General features: G+C 37.2%; 1 protein-coding gene and 1 non-coding gene across 2 annotated transcripts in view; one reads left to right on the top strand and one right to left on the bottom strand.

Moving 5' to 3' along the window:
- Positions 1-1,742: 1,742 nt before the first annotated feature.
- On the bottom strand, positions 1,743-1,813 carry TRNAG-GCC. The gene has a single exon. It is a non-coding gene; the product is annotated as a tRNA-Gly (tRNA).
- A 92-nt stretch (positions 1,814-1,905) lies between these two features.
- Positions 1,906-20,957, top strand: part of PACS1 (phosphofurin acidic cluster sorting protein 1) — a gene marked incomplete in the record, with an annotated part of 1,397,033 nt that continues 1,377,981 nt past the window's right edge. Inside the window, 1 exon segment of the mRNA XM_044075887.1 lies at positions 1,906-2,331. Coding sequence (XP_043931822.1) covers positions 2,123-2,331 — 209 coding nt within the window.

The raw sequence follows: 20,957 nt of genomic DNA on the forward strand, positions 1-20,957 counted from the left end.
GGTTGGTAAGTATGGGGGATGCATATAAGAGTGAGGAGAAAAGGTAGGTTCTAGCAATGGCTATTCTTGCAGTGTCTGTTAATTTTTTGTTTCTATACATTTTTCCCATTTTCTTGTGAACCTTTTTGATTGTGTTAGAAATGTGTATGTCAAATTTCTAACACAATCAAAAAGGTTAGAATGTAATGTAAGGGTCCAAGACAGTAAACACATAAAGTATGGGCATCAGACGTAGGAAGTCTCTGCCCACACTTACATTTTTTAAAACCTGCAGGGCCTTTTTCTGCCATAACCATAACCAACATTAACTACTAATCAGAATTACCACAAAGGCAAGGAAACTAGACTTTTTTTTTATAAAGGACAAAAAAGAAAGAAACGAAATACCAGCAATGGTAGACAAGAGCTACACCAAATGTACAGAAAGTGAATACTATTAAAAATATTTCACTACAAGAATTTCACAGTTTACACTCTGTATGAAATTTCAAAGGAAAAGAAAGACTAAAAACCATATTTTTGAAGTCGCTAAGTCAGCGAAAAGGTAAGGGGCTAAGAAAACGCTTAAGGAGAAGAAAAACCTTAAAAGATTATTTAGGAATATACAAAGAATACATTCATCTCAAAACTGCTTGAGATCTAAGGACTACCATGTATTTCGCATAAAGCAGCAAACAAGCTCTGAAGTAACTTAGGGTAGGTGCAGTATGGATAAGGGGAAGCTTGAGAGTTTTAGGTTGCCACGTACTTTAGCAGTGGTGGAAACAGATCCGAGCATCAAATCCAAGCCCATCAGTTGATGAGAGAATGAAAACAGACATCAGAAAGTATGTTACAGAGTGGGGCTAGGGAGCGCAACTGAACATTATCCCAGTGTTGGTTTCTGCTGAGGTATCACAGGATTCAGTGTCTGGTCTGCTTTTTTGTGATATTTGTCACTAACATGACCAGCTACAGTGATCTGTCTAAATCTGTTCAGTATGCTGATGACTTACTCAAGCTAAGGAGTACAATTTGATCATTAGAGATTACAGTTAGCCTTCATTCAGGTTTGGATCAAATTCAGATATGGTTGGATAACTGTGTTTGTTAGACTCAAGCTCATCATTTTAACAATGCAGACAGACTATATGTTAGGGGCAGAGTTGAATTTAAAAAATCAAAGGGGCTAAGATGCTTGCATTTACTCCATTTAATATGCATTTTAATCTGTGCAGCATTAGTAATCAAGAAAGCTAAACACAGATTTAAACATTTTATCTTTTACATGGTGCAAGGATATGGTAGAAACATAGATATACCTTCCTGAGAAATTAGTGATAAATAAGGATAACAACAAAAATCATCCTTGTCAACATATTTGTGTGTGTCTACAACAAACAGTTTGTGTAAATATATAACAGAATTAAATGATCACTTGAAAACTGATGCCTCGTAGCTTCTGATTAAAGCAATACTTACACTTTATGATTTTATGGCAATGTCTCGCTAATCATCAACAGTAGGAGCTGCAAACCCATCTTAGTATTCCTCCTCAGGCATTGTAGGTTGATAATGGAGTAGATCGGGAAGAAAATAATGTTTACATCAGAAAATAAACATAATTATTTTTATATACGCATTAGCAAACCTTCCATGAGTATCAGAAACAACCTAATAATTTTTAAATATGCATTTGCAAACGTTTCGCAGCTAAACGTTCTGTCAAAATTGATATGTCGAAGTAAAAAAAAAAGATCACTTGCATTGGCCGGGAATCGAACCCGGGCCTCCCGCGTGGCAGGCGAGAATTCTACCACTGAACCACCAATGCAGACATATTTCATGTGTTCAGCCATTGCTCATAAAGTAAAGCTTCTGTCATAGCCTTTTGTAAAGGGAGGGGAATCAAAGGAAGCGCACGCGCTTATGCAGTACTGTTTGCTGCTGTTATGTGGTGGAGAGCGAGAGAAGTTTCCGTTTCCTGGCTGTGGTTTAATTTATAGTCAATTCCAGATTTCATTCTTTGTCACAACGAGCAACATACTAGTGGAAAATAACTCAGGACAGAAACAGAGGGGAAGATATCCCTACCGAGTCCGCTTTCTCCGACCGCACACTGTGATCCCCGAACAGCTGCGGTATGGCGGAGCGAGGGATAGCGGTAGCTTCGGTAGGGGCTGCAGCGGCGGGTAGCACAGGAGGTGGGACTGGAGTTCAGCGGACGGGGTCTGCTCCTTCTCCTCATATGCAGCCTTCCAAACCGGTTACCATCACTTCAGGCAGACCGGTACATATGAACCTATTCGCGACGTGGGAGGTGGACAGAAGCTCGCCAAGCTGCGTGCCCAGGTAAGGTTGCTCTTTATTTTCCGGCGTTTTATTAATTTTTGTTTGTTTATATTTTTTTTGGGGGGGGGGGTAGACATCGTTGAAACATAATATTGTGTGGAGGGTTTTGGAAGCTGCAAATGTGCGTTTTTGATGATTTAGACTGGATGATTTCAGTTTTAGTTTACAGTGGTATGTGGATGTTGTGGCCATGGCATTTGCCTGCACATGGACTGCAAATTATTTTGGCAGTCTAATCCAGATGTACAAAAAGTACTTTGAGGCGATTCCAGACATACGCCAATGTTATGATTTCCTGTAATTGTGACATGGGTTTGCACAGGCTACTGCCTTTTCTTTGAATTTAGAGAGCCAAAAGAAGCTGACCAGTTGCTGGGATGGAGTGAAACTGGGTCATCTAGACTCCCTGTTCATAGTTAACCAGGGTCTGGATGGATGCAAGCTGCTGTAAATTATAAAGGGATATCCTGGTTCAAATGCTTCCTGTGATCTCACCGGAGGATGGGGTTTGAAGAGATGTGAAGTGTGTAATCTGTCTGCATAATGCTCAAAAAGGGTGTCAATCAATATCGACATGTACAGTACAAGAGAGCGATGTTTATATGAATTAACTTTTATTAATCAAAAAATCGTACATGTTTGTCAGTAATTTACATTGTAGCAAAAAAAAAAAAAAAATCAGTACGTGATCCCATTGAGAGCCCCTGTGCCCAGGGGCTTTCTGCATTTAGGTGGTTAGTAGGGGGCCCAAATGCATCTTGCTTGGTAGATGCCTGAAATGTCGTATGGGATATTTTAGTTCTGTATTGTAATATGGAGTGCATTATTTCTTTGCTTCGTAGGGCTAAATAAATACTTGTATGTCTTGTCACACCAAGGAATCAAGATACATGCATTCTCAATTACTGTATAAAACACTCAGAAAAGCTGTCTGTTGTTGCTGCTTGTTTACAGAAAAGTTATACAACTTGTTTGTGCACGTTTATTGCATAGGCAGAAAAGGAGCAGCTGTGGTGACTTTTTATGGGGTGGGAGTGTTATATGTGTTCTAGTTATTACTTAGAAGCCCAAAGGAATTAATTTATCATGGTACTGTAGATGGTATTAGGCATTTTGCAGGTGCCAAACCTGATTATTGTTTCCAGTGGTGTGGTACCAGAAATATTTGTAGGCAGTGACAGAACAAGAGCTGGGGTGGGGGTGGCATCATTCTCCAGGGACAGCAGAAGTTATTTATATTTAGCAAGGTGGATGTCTTCATTTGATCTTTGTCAGTTTCAAAGATGTAGACATTATATGTACTTGATTATATTTAACTAGAATTAATTTTTGCATCTTATTTTTCTCTAACTGCACTGTGAGAGATTTTCTTTTTTCATTTAGTAGAACGTTTAAAACAGAGCATTTAGTTTCACTGACACCAGAGTGAAAAATGAATATTTATTCCCAGCAGCTGACAAGGATTGGAAGCTGTATTAACACTTAGTGTATCTGTTTTTAAAGGAGTGTTTGCAGAAAAGGCCTCTGGATGCATATATGCTTATGAACGTGTCTGTAGTAATCTCTGTGTGGAATATTTATATGCATGTATTCCAAGACAGTTTCTGTACCACCAACAACTGGTGCTCTGGATGACCACCTAGTGTGCCAGTTCACAAGGTTGGCCATAAATGCCTACCCCCAGAGATGGCACAGGAAGCCTTAGAGATGCTTAGATCCTTGTGACTGTATTGTAGTCACTGTGGCCACTTTATAATGCAGTGTTTGTGGATGACAAAAAGAGCTGTTTAGTACTAGAGAATAAGTGGGGTGGTGGGATCACTGTACCTTGGAAAGATGTGTACCACGTAAGCGAGTTCTGACTCTTGAGGGGTGCTGTTTATGTTGTGTACTATAGAGGAGTAGTCTACAACATTGTGACAGATTATTTATTATTGTAATGTGGTTTGTATATGATGCTTGACTGCTGTAGCTATAGTGGGGTATTACCGATGGGCTGCTGGCTGCATGTATTCACACCAGGATTTGCTTGCTTGCTTGCATAAATGACAGTAAGAGTGTAAGTACGTTTGTGCAGTGCAGGTGTAAAAGGGCTGTAATAATCTCTGTGTGTGTGTTACCGTGCAAGGCATATAATGAATAATGCAACTGAAGGACATGTGAGTTGTGATTCATAATGATAAATGTAGAAGTGGGTCGAGGTGAATGTTACATTACATAGTGTGGGATACACATTTTCAGAGATTCTTGCGTCACGCTCAGCTTCTCACGTGTGATTCATTTTTCGTCACAAAATGCAGTACACACTGTTGCAATTTCTTTAAAAGTGTACAGAGAAAGGAATGTGTGGACATACGTACATATACGTGTGTGTGTGTGTATGTATGTATGTATGTATGTATGTATGTAATACATATCTATATATACACACACACACAGGTGTTTATATGTTTATATTTACGTGTGTGTGCACATATGTGTTTATTTATACATTATTTTTGCAGTGAACAACCAAATTTTTTTTGTTTGACCTATATTTGCCTTTACCTTTAATTTTGAACTATTCATTGAGTCATTTATTTGTATTTTATACACTATCTTGGACATAAATATTTGTTACATTGTTTGCATTAGCGAGACTTTATAGGGTAGTGCTGTTTATTCTGAAATACTGTTAACCCCTGTATGATAGTCTTTCTAGTAGAATTGGTTGTCCTTATACTTTATTGAAATGAAATTCCAAATGAATTAAGAAAAGATTTTTTCAAAACTTTAGATACGTATTACCACTCTCTCTGTGATAACTTGCAGATGTTGTATTTGTCTTAGCATTATGTAGACTTCCTGCTTGTGCATGCTGTGCATTACTTTATCTGTTTATGCTCTTGGAGATTACATTGCAGATGGGCTGTGTCTAAAGTGAATGTTGTGATCATTGTACAATTTTGGCTAGACAACTTCCGGCCTGATAACATAATTCAATTTGAACTATAGAACATAAAGTATTGTACAAAGTAATGTTTTTTTTTCTTTGTGAGTAATCATTTTTAGAAGTGTTATTTCAAGAAAACTAAAGAAATGGACAGTGTTTGCTATTCTGTTGTTACAGAGTAAATGGTCAAATGGTGATTTCTGTGAAGGGAGGATTTATTTCTATCTGGTTAGCATCAGTGTCAGATTAGAGTCATCTTAAGTGGAATATATAGTAATATTATACATTTTTTTTTCATTTGTTAGGTGGCAACTGTTGAATATCTGATGTCATGATCAGACATCATATAATTTTATATGATTTGACAAATTTCTGGATGTTGAAAATGTAAAAGCTATATGCATAATATTTATGGGGGCATGTTTGGAGGTGTATAGCTGTACTAGATATCTAGAGACATTTTGTTGTGTGTTGAACATACATCAATTTGCTAGCATTATTAATTTCTCACCCATACGTTTTGGAGGCACTGTGCTGCATTGTACAAGGCAGTTCGCCTTCTTTCAAGGAAAAACGTACACAAGTTCAGTATACAGAAATGCTTTAAATAAATGTTGAAAGTAGTGGTTGTACCATCGTATTGGTTACTGAACCTTTGTTCCTAAGATTATTTACTCCCATTTCCTAGTTTTATTGTATACTTTACTTTTCTCCTTTCTAATTGTAAGAATTATTATGTATATTGAGAAATAAAGTTATAGTAAAGTGTAAGTTTTCCACTGTGGCATGCATTCTTTTATATAATTGGCTTAATTCTTGACTCTCCTGTTCCATGTTGTTCCCTGTTGAGTTGTTTTCTTATTAAAATGAGAAGGCAGCATCTCACAGTTGTTCCTGATTTTTGCACCCTGGTTTTTCCCTTGTTCCTTGTATATTTTTTTTGATAAATTATTGAGGCTGACTGTCGGTAACAACAGACATTCAGGTTCATAGGTTGGTACTAGGCTATCAGCCCTAGGGCCTATACAAGCCTAGCCATAACAATTCCCTGGCTATTTCTTCCCACATTGTTTACTTTCCTGGACCCCTGTCTAGCAGGGCGACTGACGTGATCCCTGGGGTGAATTTCCTTTCAGTTTTACATTTCTTATTTTCTGAAAAAAAAAAAAGTGTGATACAAAATATGTTTTAATTTTTCATACGTAAATTGGAGTAATACTTTAAAAATATTCCTAATTTGGGGTCTTTGTTCAACGGTAGTTTTGATTTTGTCTCTGATTCTTGAGCAAAGAATTTGAGAGCTACAATAGCAGTTGAATGTTTACTGTAAGTAAGTTATTAGAAAAAAATGCTCTTAATTTCTTAACATATGATATATTTTGCTAGACTGGGATGAACACTCGGTATGCTTTAAAAAAAAAAAAGGTGTCTGCCGCAAATTGTATTAAATACTCTGTTATCAGTAAGCAGTTTGATCAGTATTTCAGACACAGAATTATGTTTAATCTTGCTTTTTTTGTTGCTTATGGATTGCGTATCCTAAAATGTGTTGCATCATCGGTGTATGATGCATCAACTGTGTGGTCATTCTTAACATATTTACAGAAGGGCAGGTGTTTATGTTCAACTGTAAACCAGCTAGATTTGGTGCGTCGATTTGCTTCTGTCATACGCCTACTTGTTGCATTTATACAATCTCTGCATTATTAGTTGTATATGTGAAATGCAAGCCAGCTAGACTGTCACTGATTATTTGGGTGGATTTTTGTATTTATTTAATGTGTATTATTTAATATGTTAACAGAGATGGTCCACTTGAGCTATATGTTCCCCTTTTTCAATGGAGTTCACGTTACAACAACATTTTTTATTGCATTCAGAATAACTAGAAATAAGAGTGAGAGAACCAGATTTAGTTTTATGTGCTATACTAGATGCCTAATCTGAAGCAGAACGGTTAGAGCTTGTGACTTCTTTTTAGATGTTGTAATTTAACATTATATTCATTAGCAGCTGTACTGTGAACAGATATTTTTTTTTCTTTGTTGTAAAGTAGCAATATTTGCACACACACCCCCCTCCATGTTGTTACTATGGCCCTATTGATATAGTGTGAGATATTGTATTAGACATTGGCCAGGAATTTGCCTACAGTAGCAAAGTATCCTGGAAAAAACAATATGAAGTTGTGTTGTCAGATGTAAGGGTATTTCATATATGCTACGGTTTCATTGCTACATCATCAGATATGATTGCTTACAGTACCTAGTTGACTGTTTGTTTTTTTACAGTGAATATGTGAAGTAGGTTGCAGTTATAAGAATACAGGAGGGAAACATCTTTGGCAATAAAATAAAATAGAAATACCTCCCTTCTACAGCAGAATAGTGTATGATGATGGTGTATATGACACATGCTTGTGGTTCCTAATTCAATTTGTTATAAATGTTTGTTTGTTTATTAGAGTGTTCTTTTCAGTTGTATACAGTGCGCACACTATATATGTCTTGGGCATGTTCATACATTAGGAAGGAGTGATGCAGCTTCTGTGCCTTACATATGTAAACTGAGCACCAAGGAAGCCATTCACTGCATTTTGTGAACCTTCCTATCGGTGTAGGAATAGTAACTGTGCAGGGTGTTGTGGTGGTGCAGTCCTGTTTCATAAAGATTAGACAACGACAACTTGGCAGTGTGTCTGTTACATCCTAGATTACATCTTGCAGTACCCCAGGTGGCTGGTCACATTTGTTCTCTTTCTTTGCCAGAAATGGGCTGGAAGAAATGGAGTGCTGCGTAATTTATGTTGACAGACATTGTTTATGTACCTAGGAACACTAAGGGTTTCTTTGACCTTTGCAGAACACATCTTTTGAGTGTACTTTTATCAGAACCAAAACTGTTTCAAGTATTGTGTGTCAGTGTAGTCCACATAGGATCTGTGTGTATCTGTTGCATCATTTTTTTTTATGTAACTTCCCCTGTGTGTATGTGTGTGTTTGTGAGATGGTAAGACTTGAAGTGTAGGTGCTAGCTTTGAACTAGCTAATTCCCTTTGTATTTGCAAGCAGCTTTTAATTTTGTTACCCTGTGAGAATTTACCGAGTTGACATGTGAGAGCATGCCATGATGGTTTCAACTGTATGAATGCATGCTTGGAGACGTTTCATTTCATTCTTTAGGACAGGCATATAACAAACTGACATAGTAGATGTAGAACATTTAGAAGGTAGACATAATTATTATTATTTTTCTTCTGCTTCATTAACAACACACACAAGGAACTTGTCTGCTGTTTCAGTAATCTGTGTTTCTGTAGTTTACAGTCCCCGCATTGAAAATCAACATCAAATTTACTGTGAAGCATAATGTATGCCTTTACTACTCGTTCAGCATATATATGGCTTGACCTCCCTATGTAAGATATTTTCAGTGGGACTTCCACTGCTGTTTCAGGCTTTGTCCCCTCTTCTTCCACTGTTGTAGTAACCATAAGCTGAGGATGTCTTGTTCAGGGACTGGTAATTCTGACTGTGTTGAAATTTGAGATGATATGCCCACTTAACAGTTTTCCTGCTGCATAAATCCAAGTCTCTCTTCAGTACCTCAGATAATTGCATTTTGAATTGCATTGTTCCCCGATGCTCCTGTATTGTGTTTTTCAGTTGGTAACCCAGAGCCTTCTGGGAGTAGGTTGCACATGGTGCTGTGCCTTTTTGTTGTTGTTATCTTTCTTTTGCAACAAGGCATTTCTGCGGCCTTGTTGATGACCGTGCATAATATTGCACAGTCCTTGACTGCATGACTGGAATGTTTCTTTCTGAAAGGCCAATAAAAATGTCACAGATTGTTCCTGCATTTTCTTAAATTCATACAAAACCTCAAAACCTCTTGCTTTTTTTTTTTCTTTCAGTTATGACATAGCCACACTAGCTTCAGATGCTGAAATGCTTCACATTTGGCAAGAGAGGAATATATAAACTTGATGTGAGTTAATGACTTACCCTCAGCTGTGGTGTCCGATAAAAACAGCTTAACCCATATAGAGCCCGGTTCTCTCCTCTCCTTGTTGAGAAGTTAATCTGTAACCAACATTATAGGTTCATATTTTTTCCATCACAGAAAATGATTTTTTCTGTCCATTTCCCTTTCTTTAATTCCCAGTATTTGAATCCACTTCTCATTAGAAAGGCTGTTTATTCATCCACAGTTCTAGGAAAAATGTTTCCTTATATTTCACTAGAGTAATCCATCATTTCTGTTTTTAATTTCAAATGGTTTCTTATTGGTATCGTTTAGTTCATTTTTTTTAATTAATCCCACTTTAATGAACTCTTCTCCAGAGCAAACATTTTTAGTGTGTTCTCCTCAACTTTTGTGTGCATAAATTCTTCCTTAAGAATATCCATACTGAATTGTTTTGCTGTCTTGGTGTGGCTTGCATTGCACTTTATTTCTGACATCATGATCTGAACTGCTTTAATCCTATTTCATCGCAAGTTTACATCAGTAAAGCAACACACAGTACCAATCATTCTAATTGACTGTGGTTAGAGTAACTATTATTTTATTTATGTATTTTCCTGGCCATATCCTTTTAGATTTCAGCTCCTTCCCTGCTTGCTGACTTATTGTCTTTTGCTTTGAGGATATTGCATTTTGTTTCTTGATTTTTAACATATTTGTCAATTGTGTGCTCTTCTCGTTTATATTTCAGCTGTACTGTTTATGGAAATTTTTTCCAACGTCTCCATGTTGTCTGCCTTCATATTTTCTTTACTCGTGCTACATATGTTTTAATTCCTGCATTAGATTGTCTACACTGCACAAAAATCTGGTTTTATTTCTAAGTGTTTTGCAGTGTCATCTTTTTTTCTTTCCTCTCTACACAGGCATTAAAAGAATACCAAACTATGTAGTAGCTTATGATTTAGTCTCTCTAACTGAAAACTTTACTAATGTCCTGTTGTCTGGCCGGTACTTTGTTGTTGCTAATGGCTTTAATAATTACTTCACGGTACTATGACTTAACTGGTTTCTGTACATTACAAAATCCATGCAACTAATAATTTACCTATAATCCAAATCCAGTAACTGAAGTAAAAAAACAATTTATGAAATACTTTTCATAGTATGCACACAGCTTGCATTCTAAGAGTACTACTAATAGAAACCACTTTGGTAACTTGGTCAAAAAATTGATTAATCCGTCATGATTTTATGTTGTGAATCCATGCTTTGAGTTGTGCACCCCATTCACTTCCTTTCTCTTCTTTCCTTGAACTATGATTATAATTTTCCCTTCACAGAGTTCAGACTGACAGTTGGTAGTCTGGTACGAGTTTTTTTTTATAACTATAAAATAGAACCACACTGGCCCTCTGCTGTCTTTATGCACTTTACCCTTTTATGTGGCTTGATATATTTAACTAGTGTTACTTTTCAATTTTTCTTATTTGGGGCAGATCTCATCAGGCCCATTGATGCATTCATAATTTTGTTTTTAGGAGTTTCCAGAAGTCTTTCATCTTGAAAGAAATAATCAGTATCCACAGTAATGCTCATATTGAAGTTATTAATTCCATTATTTTTCTTAGCAAGTCTTGAACATTATTTTTTTTTCACCTGTGTTTCTTATTTCGCTGTTAATAAGCCACAGTATTTCTCCCTTTCTTTTCTAAGTTGGGTACTTTCCTCAGTCTGAGGTACAGTCGCATACCTGTAACAGCTTTATTTTCCTCCTTTAGTGCCAAAGCTGCTTATTTTTTCCTTAATTTGGGCCCTTTTTTCTAATTATCTTCAGTTTTTCATTTTGTTTTAATTATTGCTGTCCATTATCTGCTCCTGGACAGTGGTATAATAAGGGAGATTTGGGTGGCTACCAGAGGCCCACAGCTCCAGAGGTGACGATGTCTAACTAGCCACTGAGTACCTCTGAACAAGTAATAGTTGTATGTTCAGCGCTGCCTACTTATTTTAGTTAACCTAAATGCTGAACAACTGCCACTGCCTGTACGAAAAACGTATTTATTTTTACTCTTAAACTGCTAAATGACAAAGCAAGTACTAACCTGTGCATATTTCTTCTGCCAACAATGTAAGCAAGCACGCTTTATAATTTAGGTGTTGTTATATTAGTTTAAATAAATAAATATTTTTTCAAATAAGTAAAATACTTTTTATAATTATGTATTTAAATATAAGGACTGCAGTGATCCTGTACCATTGGCACATTTCTGCTTTTTGCCTACCTTTGATTTATTAGGATAGTATAAACAGAAAGTCCTAATGCTATTAAATGAGTGTTGTATAGTACCAGTGAATTCGGGTGTTGATATTGTGAGATATATGTATGTGTGTGTGTGTGTGTGTGTGTGTGTGTATATAATATATATAAATAATGTGTGTATGTATATATAGATGTGTGTGTGTGTGTGTGTGTGTGTGTGTGTGTGTGTGTGTGTGTGTGTGTGTTGTGTATATGTGTATATATATATATATATATATATATATATATATATATATATAAAATTGTTTTTTAATTCCAGCAATTAATGTCATATTAATGCTCATATTTGTTTCTGTTGCTAATTGCAATTTGTTGCTGACAAACCTTTGAGAATTTAGTCTCTAAATGATAAATTTGAGTTGCAGACTTTGTTCTTCAGGAAAATATATTTTTTTAAGTCTGTAAGAGAAATATGTCCCTGAGTCTGTTAATACTGGGTCTTTTATCCTGTTTACTTATTGAGTTATTGATAGTTTGTTTGGTCCCAGATTTTGTGCCAAGAAGTTCAGATGTATTGTCTTTTTATTGCAATCAGATGAGATACACAGCAAAGTGGTTGTAACTAGGGGTGGCGTTTGTCTGTAGGTAATTTAACTAATTTACCATCTTGTTTGCTCAATTTAAACAGGCCTAGTTTTGCAGGACTAGGGTGTATTTATGTGAACTAAGTTTTTTGTTTTTACCACTGTCACACATCTGAGGTCTGCACCTTCAACAGTGAAGTTATAATTGAATGCAGAGAAACCTGATCATGACATCCAAAATCAGCCAAATGATGATTAGGCTGACTTTGTAGGGTAAGTGTGAATTTGTGTAAAGCGAGTTTGAATACTTTATTGTTGTCACTTTTTATGCTATTTGTTCATAGGCAACTACTAGGCTAGCTGGCCTTATGGGCCATTTTAACCTTCGCCAGTTTCCCTTTTTGTGCTCAGAATAACCTAACCCATTTGGTTATAGATGGCCTTACCCATCCCATGGTTTGTAATGACCCCTAAGGAGGATAACTGGGATCATACCATAGAAAATTTGAAGGGACCAATGCATGGGAAAAAGCTTTTAGGAGTTGCCCAAGTCATTTACTAGTACAGAGGGCAGTCCTGGTGTAAATTTTCTGTTTCCCATCCATAAATCTATGTTGTGCCTGAATATGGACAGGGATGAACTTTGTTTTATGTAGTTGGAGAGTCTATTCCAGAGGAGCGGTAACCTGTGTGAGATATATACCTATCACACCAAACCATTCTGTTGATGTTACAGATGTTTAGATCTCTAGACGGAGTATTTCTGATGCTATTTGACTTGATAATGTGCAGTAAATTGATGAGTAATGGGTCGGAGAATGCCATTTATGCCAGATACAGGTTACCTCTTAGCAGATGATACTTTAAGTCACAGTCAAGTGTGTATAATTGATGGATATGGATATTATTGGAGAAAAATGACACCAGTTTGAAGGGTTTTGAAATCAGAAGGTAAATCTAAAAGAATGAGCATTTATGTGTGATCCCAAAAAAGTGTATGTTTGTGGGGCATGCTTTGAAAACTGTCCAGAATCAAGGTGTAGTTAATATGCCACTGCTCCCGGGCTTTGTTTCTGTCTAAACCTAGATTTATTTATTTATGTTTTTAACCTCTTCAGAAAATTACCACTCTTTGATTCATGTGCTTGTTTCATATTAAGGTATTTTCTAATGGCAGTTTTATTTAGTCCCATGCCTAAATTGCTAATGTTTTTAGTGAACGTGTTACACTACCATTAGAATATTACCCTGGATATTTTACACCCATCTGAATATTGCAGCTAGCTGTAATGTGTCTGGGCTTCCCCATATTCTTACTCTGCCAATTATGCTGTGTGTGTACATGTGCAGTTCTGGAACTCATTGCTTTTTTAAGTATAGACTGCTTCCAGTGTTAAGTAAACAGGGCTGTACAACAAGTGGTGCAGAGGCTGCATGTGGCTTGCGAGTGCTGTGTATAACCTAGTTTGCCAGCTTCTTTTTTTTTTTTAGTTAACTTGTTTGCTCTCGTATGGCTGATGTCAGGTATATATGCGTAACTTTCCTGGTTATTTTATCCTCTTAAAGTTGCATCTTCTGATTGGTTGGTTGGCTGGTGATGGTAAATCAAGAGCCAGTGAAAATTAAAAAAAAAAAAAAAAGAATAATAAAATTCTTAAAAAGCTGTGATTGGGGACCACTTAAGATGCTCAACCTTAGTGAAGCAGTCAAAGTATTAACTCTACCTTTCTCGGCATACTAGACTCACATGCCCTTCCTAGAACAATCAGAATTAAGTCCAAATTTGCACCATGGCTTACCAAAGACACTAGATCATTACTGAAAACTAGAGACAAAATTTGGGACCAATGACATAAAACAGGATCTCAAGCCTCTAAACAATTATACCTAGAGCTAAAAATAAAGCAAAAAAATTTAGTCAAACAGGATAAGATCAACTACTATCCCAGTATACAAAACAAAAGCATCTAAATCGCTAAAAAAAAAATCTGGTCAGCCATTAATAACATTCTCCTACCTGGTAAAGCTGGTATACCCCCCCCCCCCAACCACAACAAACTCCTCAGATAATATAGCCACACAATTCAACAAACATTTCACATAATCTGTCTTCTCTCTAATCAGCCCTCAAGCATCCCCCATCCCCAAAGAACCACCTAAACCAAATAGCAACTATAACGAGTTCATCCTAGAAGCTGTACTTATTAACATGATTAAAAAAATACAAAAAAATGAAAACCCATAACATTAACCACAGACAAAGTACCAGCTGATTTTCTGAGAATTGCAGCAGATGCAGTAGCCTACCCTGTAGCCATTCTGATTAACAGATCTATATCTGAAAATCTAGTCCCTGATGTCGGGAACATTTCCCATATAATTCCATTCCACAAAGGAAGTAATTCAAGAGAACTGTCAAATTATCGTCCCATCGTCATTCTTTCACCCTTATCTAAAATCCTAGAGAGGTGCATACATACACAAATCATGGAGCACCTTAATACTCACAAACTCCTGTCTAATGCACAACATGGATTTCAGCCATTTCATAGCACCTGACCCAGAGACTCCCCAGACTCTGGAATAGACTGCCCATACTTATCAAGCAGAGTGCCTCTTTGGCCTTCTTCAAAAGGAACTTTGACGATTGGATGGGAGATATGAAATTCACCCTGGGGTCCTGTTAGATCTACATCTCAGTGAACCTACTATTGCTTGGTTTCAAAGTCATATATCAGGTCGACAGCAAGCAGTTTTATGGCAGAAAGACCTTTCCCCCTCTACTCCCAGGTACTATAGGTGTTCCTCAAGTCTCCATCCTTGGGCTGCTACTGTTCTATATTTTTACTAACAACCTTCAAACCTCTATACTACATGCTTCAGTCATCTAGTACGCAGATGACTCGACATTAATATGTGCTTCTTCTTCCCTTCAAGAACTTCATTCACTAACACAAGCCTCCTTTCTCTCTGTCGAATCTTGGGTCTCTATATAGCAGCTTATTATTAACCCTAATAAAACTGTTACTGCTCTTCCGCCCAACTAGGTGTACTACACCATCCCATCCATATGATCCATTCAACATCACAGCCAAAAATAATACAGTTATCTCACCTGTCACTCACTAAACTATTTGGAATCGAAATCGACTGTAATATGAGATTTGCTATTCACATCTCCAATACCTTTAAAGAAGGTCCACAAAAATTGGGTGTCCGGTACAGAAATGACCAATTTCTTACAAGAACAACTAAAGAAACAGTAGCACATGCACACATCCTCTCAACACTTACCTATGCTTCTCCAGTTGTCAGTAATCCTAAGAAAAACTGACATTGCTAAACTAGAGCCATGTTACAATACAATTGCTAGGTATGACACTGACTCTCCCTGTAGGTTTCACCACTGCATAGCCCTACCCCTAAAGCAACTTAAATGGCTAGAATTACCACAGCTTATCCTTAAAACCAACTTACTCTGGCCCATAAAATTCTGGATCATCCCGAAAAAAGCCTTGCTGTAAAAAGCCTACTTCATCCTTACACCAGTAACACAGTGTTACGCTCCAATAATAAACTCCTCCTGGATGTAACTAAAGCAAATAATACAGCAGGTGAATCCCTCTACTCAGATTTCATAACTAGAAGATGGAATTCCTTACCCTCCAACTTAACAGCTACAACCTCAATAACACAATTCAAAAAATCCTTAAAAGCCCACCTGGCCGATACATGGCTCTGCTGTTGTGCCACTCCTGACTAGGACCAAACCTCAGCATAACACTACTCTAATTTTGGGTGACTGCTTTAGTGTGTGTGTGAATTTGCCCTGCACTACAGGCAATGACTCAGTGAAGATGTTTGAGAGAAAAAAAAACAAAAAAAAAAAAGTTTTCTAATTTCCTTCCGGTACTGTATTTCACATTTATTAACCAGTAACTGACTGTAACCAGTAACTGACTGTTCTCTCCTTCCTCTATCAGCCTTTCCACAGTGCAGGCCACAGTACCTCCACAGTGGAATCAACTTGTTCCTTGTTAGTCTTCCTGTCTATCACTCCGACTTACCTAATTTAAGAAATGTCCTATATCTCTCAGACTTGTATGTACAATGGACTGTCCTAGTTACCAAACTTGTAAATCTGTATACAGTTGCTTCCATAAATAAAATCTGTATTTTATAGTATCGTAACACCTTCCCAAAACTGTAGAATTGTATATATTAACTCAAGTGTATGAAATTTGTGTATCATGACACTTCCAAAAGTGTATATATTAACTACAGTGAATGTTATTTGTGTATCCTCCAACTATTGTAATACTGTTGTTCGTAAACATGCAGCTTTTCTCCCTGGGTCTCTGCTGAGAAAGGACTTGTCCAGTCAGACTTTCCCGGTTAACAAATGGAAATAAATAAAAATAAATAATGTCAGGGAAATAATAAACAGTGATTGTGATTTAAAAGTGGTACACTAATGTTTGATGCATACTTTAGCTGATCCCCCAGTCTGTTACATCACAGTGACCAGACAAGAAATAGGAGCCTCACTTCTTGTGTTTTATGGATCTGAGTGGTACCCATATGACTTTATATTAGCAGACATGGTTCAAAACAGCTGGTTGTTGACGCTCCATTTATCAGTTGAATCTATGTTTGCATTTGAAAAAGGAAGTCCGAACTGGTGGCGCTTTTTTCAGCTGTTCAATTCAGCATGTCTGTGATCTGGGATTAAATTTTTCTTTGGGAATTTGCTGGAAATTTCTTACTATGTTGGTTGGTTTCATTGGGTTTGCCAGTCCAATGCCTGATGTAGCTTTGAGGTGTTTGCTATTTCAAAATGTTTAATGTTGTCAGATGTCTTCCAGGTACCCACCATTAATGATGATCAAAATTTAGCTAAATTGTGCTTGATCAGCTGTAGACGTTTGGCATATTATTCAGGAAGAGTTTGCAAAGTTCACTACTTAAAACATGTGCTGGTGGTGGCAGTGAGAGAGAGAATGGTGACTGGAGATCTGTTAACGTGCAAGCAGGGGAGGATGGGATGTGCCCAGCACAGAGGGGGTTATTTTGATGCTGTGATGATGGGGGTCTCTGCTAGGGAGTGGAGGCCTGTTACGATACAGGGAGTTGTTGCTTGGAACTTATGAATTATGAAGACAACAGAAAATATATCCATCCTGTCAGGGAATATTTATTTATTTATTTTATTTATTTGCAGTTGGTTTACCAGGATAGTCCATTGGGCCAAAAAGAACCCGTTTTCAATGGAGTCCTGGGGAGAAAAGCTCCAGCACAAACAAAATTAGGTACATACACAAGATTGCTAAATATTTATACAAAAGTAGTAGATAAAAAGTCCTGGGGAGAAAAGCTCCAGCACAGACAAAATTAGGTACATACACAAGAATTGCTAAAATTTATACAAAAGTAGTAGATAAAAACATTTAAGCTCAAAATTCAAAAGCATTCAAAACAATACAATCAATGAGGATTAATGTGAAGTAAATGAGCTGAGAAGTAACGTGAATTACATAACAGAGTAGTTATGCAGTTATGCAGAAGGAACATAACAGTACGATTATAGAGTGGTTATTCTGAAGGAACACAAGCTTAGATAGGTAAAGTTCGGTATCATAAACATAAAGGAGGCAAGATGTCATATATTTATGAGGGGTGGGAGCAAGAGCAATCCCATTGGGACCTTAGATATGTGTGAAGATATTTTTTGAACATGTAGTGGTTAGAGGTGGTACAAATGGATGGTGGGAGTGAGTTCCAGAGACTGGAAAGGTTAAAGGATAGTAAGTGTTTACCTGGGGGATAAGATGGTTTATGAACTTCCAGTAGGTTTTGATTGCTGGACCTTAAGACTCTGTTTGGTAGGTGCATTTTAAAGGCAGAAGACAGGGAGGGACAAAGAGAGGGGTTGAGAATGAGCTTATGAGCTAAAGTCAGCTGTATATAGATGAGATAATTAGATAGTTCGAGCCAATTTAGTTTATGGAGAGAGGAACAGTGGTGGGTGGAGGATCTGTGGCTATTAGCGAATTTGGCAATTTTGTTATAGCAGGAGGAAAGCTGGTTCTTTAAAGAGATCTGAAGATTAGTCAGTAATGGAGCCCCATAGAGAAGAGAGGGGATAAGAAAGGAGGAAGCGAGAGTGATTTTGGAGGAGCTATTAAGATACTGATTCTGACGGTAGAGCATACCAAGTTTTTGATGAGTTTTTTAAAGTTAAGTTGTAGATGGGAGTTGAAATTAAGCCGGTTGTCAATTTGAACACCTAGTAGCTTAGCTTCAGATACCAGTTCCAAGGGTAAGTTATTTTGGCTGGTAATTGAGAGAGTTTATATTGAAGGAAGTGGATTTGGAGGGGGTGAATACCATAAGTTTTGTTTTGGAGGCATTGAGAGCTAAGTGATTTATTTTCTTCCAATGTTCAGTAATTGAGAGAGCTTCCTGAGTGAGTTTTTGGAGCAGAGAGGAAGTGGTGGCAGAGCAGATAATGGTAGAATCATCTGCATATTGGATGATATTTGCAAATGGAATAGATTTATGGAAATTGTTTATAAATATATTAAAGAGGAGGGGACCAAGAATAGATCCTTGGGGAACTCCAGTGGGGGTACTAAGGAAAGAGGAAGTGGCCTTTTTCCATATTACAGCTTGGTATCTGTTAGATAAATAACTGGAGAAACAATTTATGGAGGAGGGAGAGAGGTTAAGTTGTGACAGTTTGGATAAGAGCAGGCTGTGTGAGATAGTGTCGAAGGCCTTGGAGAGGTCAAGTAGTAAGGATATAAGTAAGAATATAATGTTGCACTGTATCCTTGCCATTACATAAACAAGTCTACCATACTTGGTATAGAAGGCATTTTCTCCAGTTAATTGAACATCACTTTTACGAGTAGCGTCTGAAGCAGAAAGTAAGGGTTCCGTAACAGATTCACTGCATATGGTCAAGATAAGATCTGTTGTACCTGAATAAACAAAGTTGAAGCTGTAGCCTGGGGGGGGGTGCTGTCTTTGCACCCATGATGCATGTGTGTGTGTGGGGAGGGGGGAATCTAATTCTATGGTCATTAAACCACAGAAAGAAAAAATGAATAGCCCAAAAAGGCTAAATCGTTGTCAGTGCTGAAATACAAATTGTTCCAGAAATGATTCTCAGTGGAGAGCTGTGATCAAAGTGTTCTTCATCCAATTTATACTCAACCAGGGTAGAGAATTGTTTTGTATCTGGTCAGCTGTCAGATGCTGTACTAGAGTTTGTACTCCCTGATCTCTTATGTCCACTGAAGAATATTTTTTTCTTGAAGTTTCAGACACAGTGTCTGCTAGGGTCCAGGTGACTGTCTGGCAAACATTTCTGACTTTGTATCTTTAGCAGGTGTTTTTTTAATTTATTTTGACATCACCTTGAACCCTGTATGATCTGACTCTGACAACGACTGATGACTGTCCTTTGAATGTAAAATGTGTAACTTGGGTTCTGAGTTTGTGTCTGTGAGACCCTTCTCCTTCCTGTAAAAATGAACAGTTCTTCATTTCTGTCAATAGTATTGATTCTGTTTTAACTGTGTTTTCATGATAAATTCTGAGGTTCGTGTAAATAGTATGAATGATATTGGAAGCTTTTCTTCTTGGGTCTCCACCGAAAATGGGCTTATGCCCACTTGGATTAAACCAGTTAACAAATGTCAAGTAAAATAAATTTAATATACAATGACCCCCCATTAATATTCCAAAACGTGCATGCTGATTGGTCAGCGTGCACGTTGTAAATCAGACTTATACTAATGGAAAAAGGTCCGGTCGCCCAGACTTTTTCCATTAGTATAAGTGTTTTTTTACATCTACGGAGAACGCAAGATCTCCGTTGATTTTTAGACACTGTCTCACTATGTTAAAGGAGTTTAACATAGCGAGACAGCTTTAAAAAAAGTAACGGAGATGATCCTTTCTCTGTTGCTTTTTTTAAAGCCGTTTTGCTATGTTAAATGGGTTTAACATAGCAAGACTGCTTTAAAAAAAGCAACGGAGATTCTCCATTGCTTTTTTTTTTTTTAAAGCTGTCTTGCTATGTTTAACTCCTTTAACATAGCGAGACACTTTGTAAAAAGCAACGGAGATCTTGCTTTCTCCATTGCTTCCACTGACAGCTCTGATGTACTGCATAAGCATACGCATGCGCAGTACATCAGAACTGCCACAGAATACCAGACAGCTGCGGAAGGGCAGCAAGGAGGCATTATACAATGCCATTATTTAAGAAAACTAAGTAAGTATTTTTTTTTCTTAGATAATGTCGTTGTATAATAGCAATAACCCATGCCTGGGTGTGGGTAATGCTGGATTTACCCACTGTTGTCTTTGGCCACTCGGGCTTCACCCTCGTGACCAAACCACACCAACCATGGATAAATCCAGCATTACCCACACCCAGGCATGGATTATTGCTATATTAGATCACATTTGCACTAGCCTGTGCTATTCAAGTTATATTCCACAGGGATATGACCAACTCTCCAGCTTATCAAAGCTAAAGGGCACCTTCCATTCACTGTGTCAGAAGCTCTAGCAAAGCTCCGTAAGAAAAACAGAGCATCAAAAGATTCAGAGCTTTCTTGCCCCAAGAAGAGAGGCAATAATCCTGAAAGGAAAAATGTTTGGGAATGTAAGACAAGGATGTGTGTATGTATGTATATGTATATATATGTATATGTATATATATGTATGTATGTATGTGTATATATGTATATATATATATATATATATATATATATATATATATATATATATATATATATATATATATATATATATATATCCACACCCTAGCAATGCAAAAGATTAACTAAAGAAGGGGGAAGGGGGT

The sequence above is a fragment of the Protopterus annectens genome, chromosome 6.part1 (assembly GCF_019279795.1).
Source record: "Protopterus annectens isolate FY-2018-M chromosome 6.part1, PAN1.0, whole genome shotgun sequence".
NCBI classification, from domain to species: Eukaryota; Metazoa; Chordata; order Ceratodontiformes; family Protopteridae; genus Protopterus; species Protopterus annectens.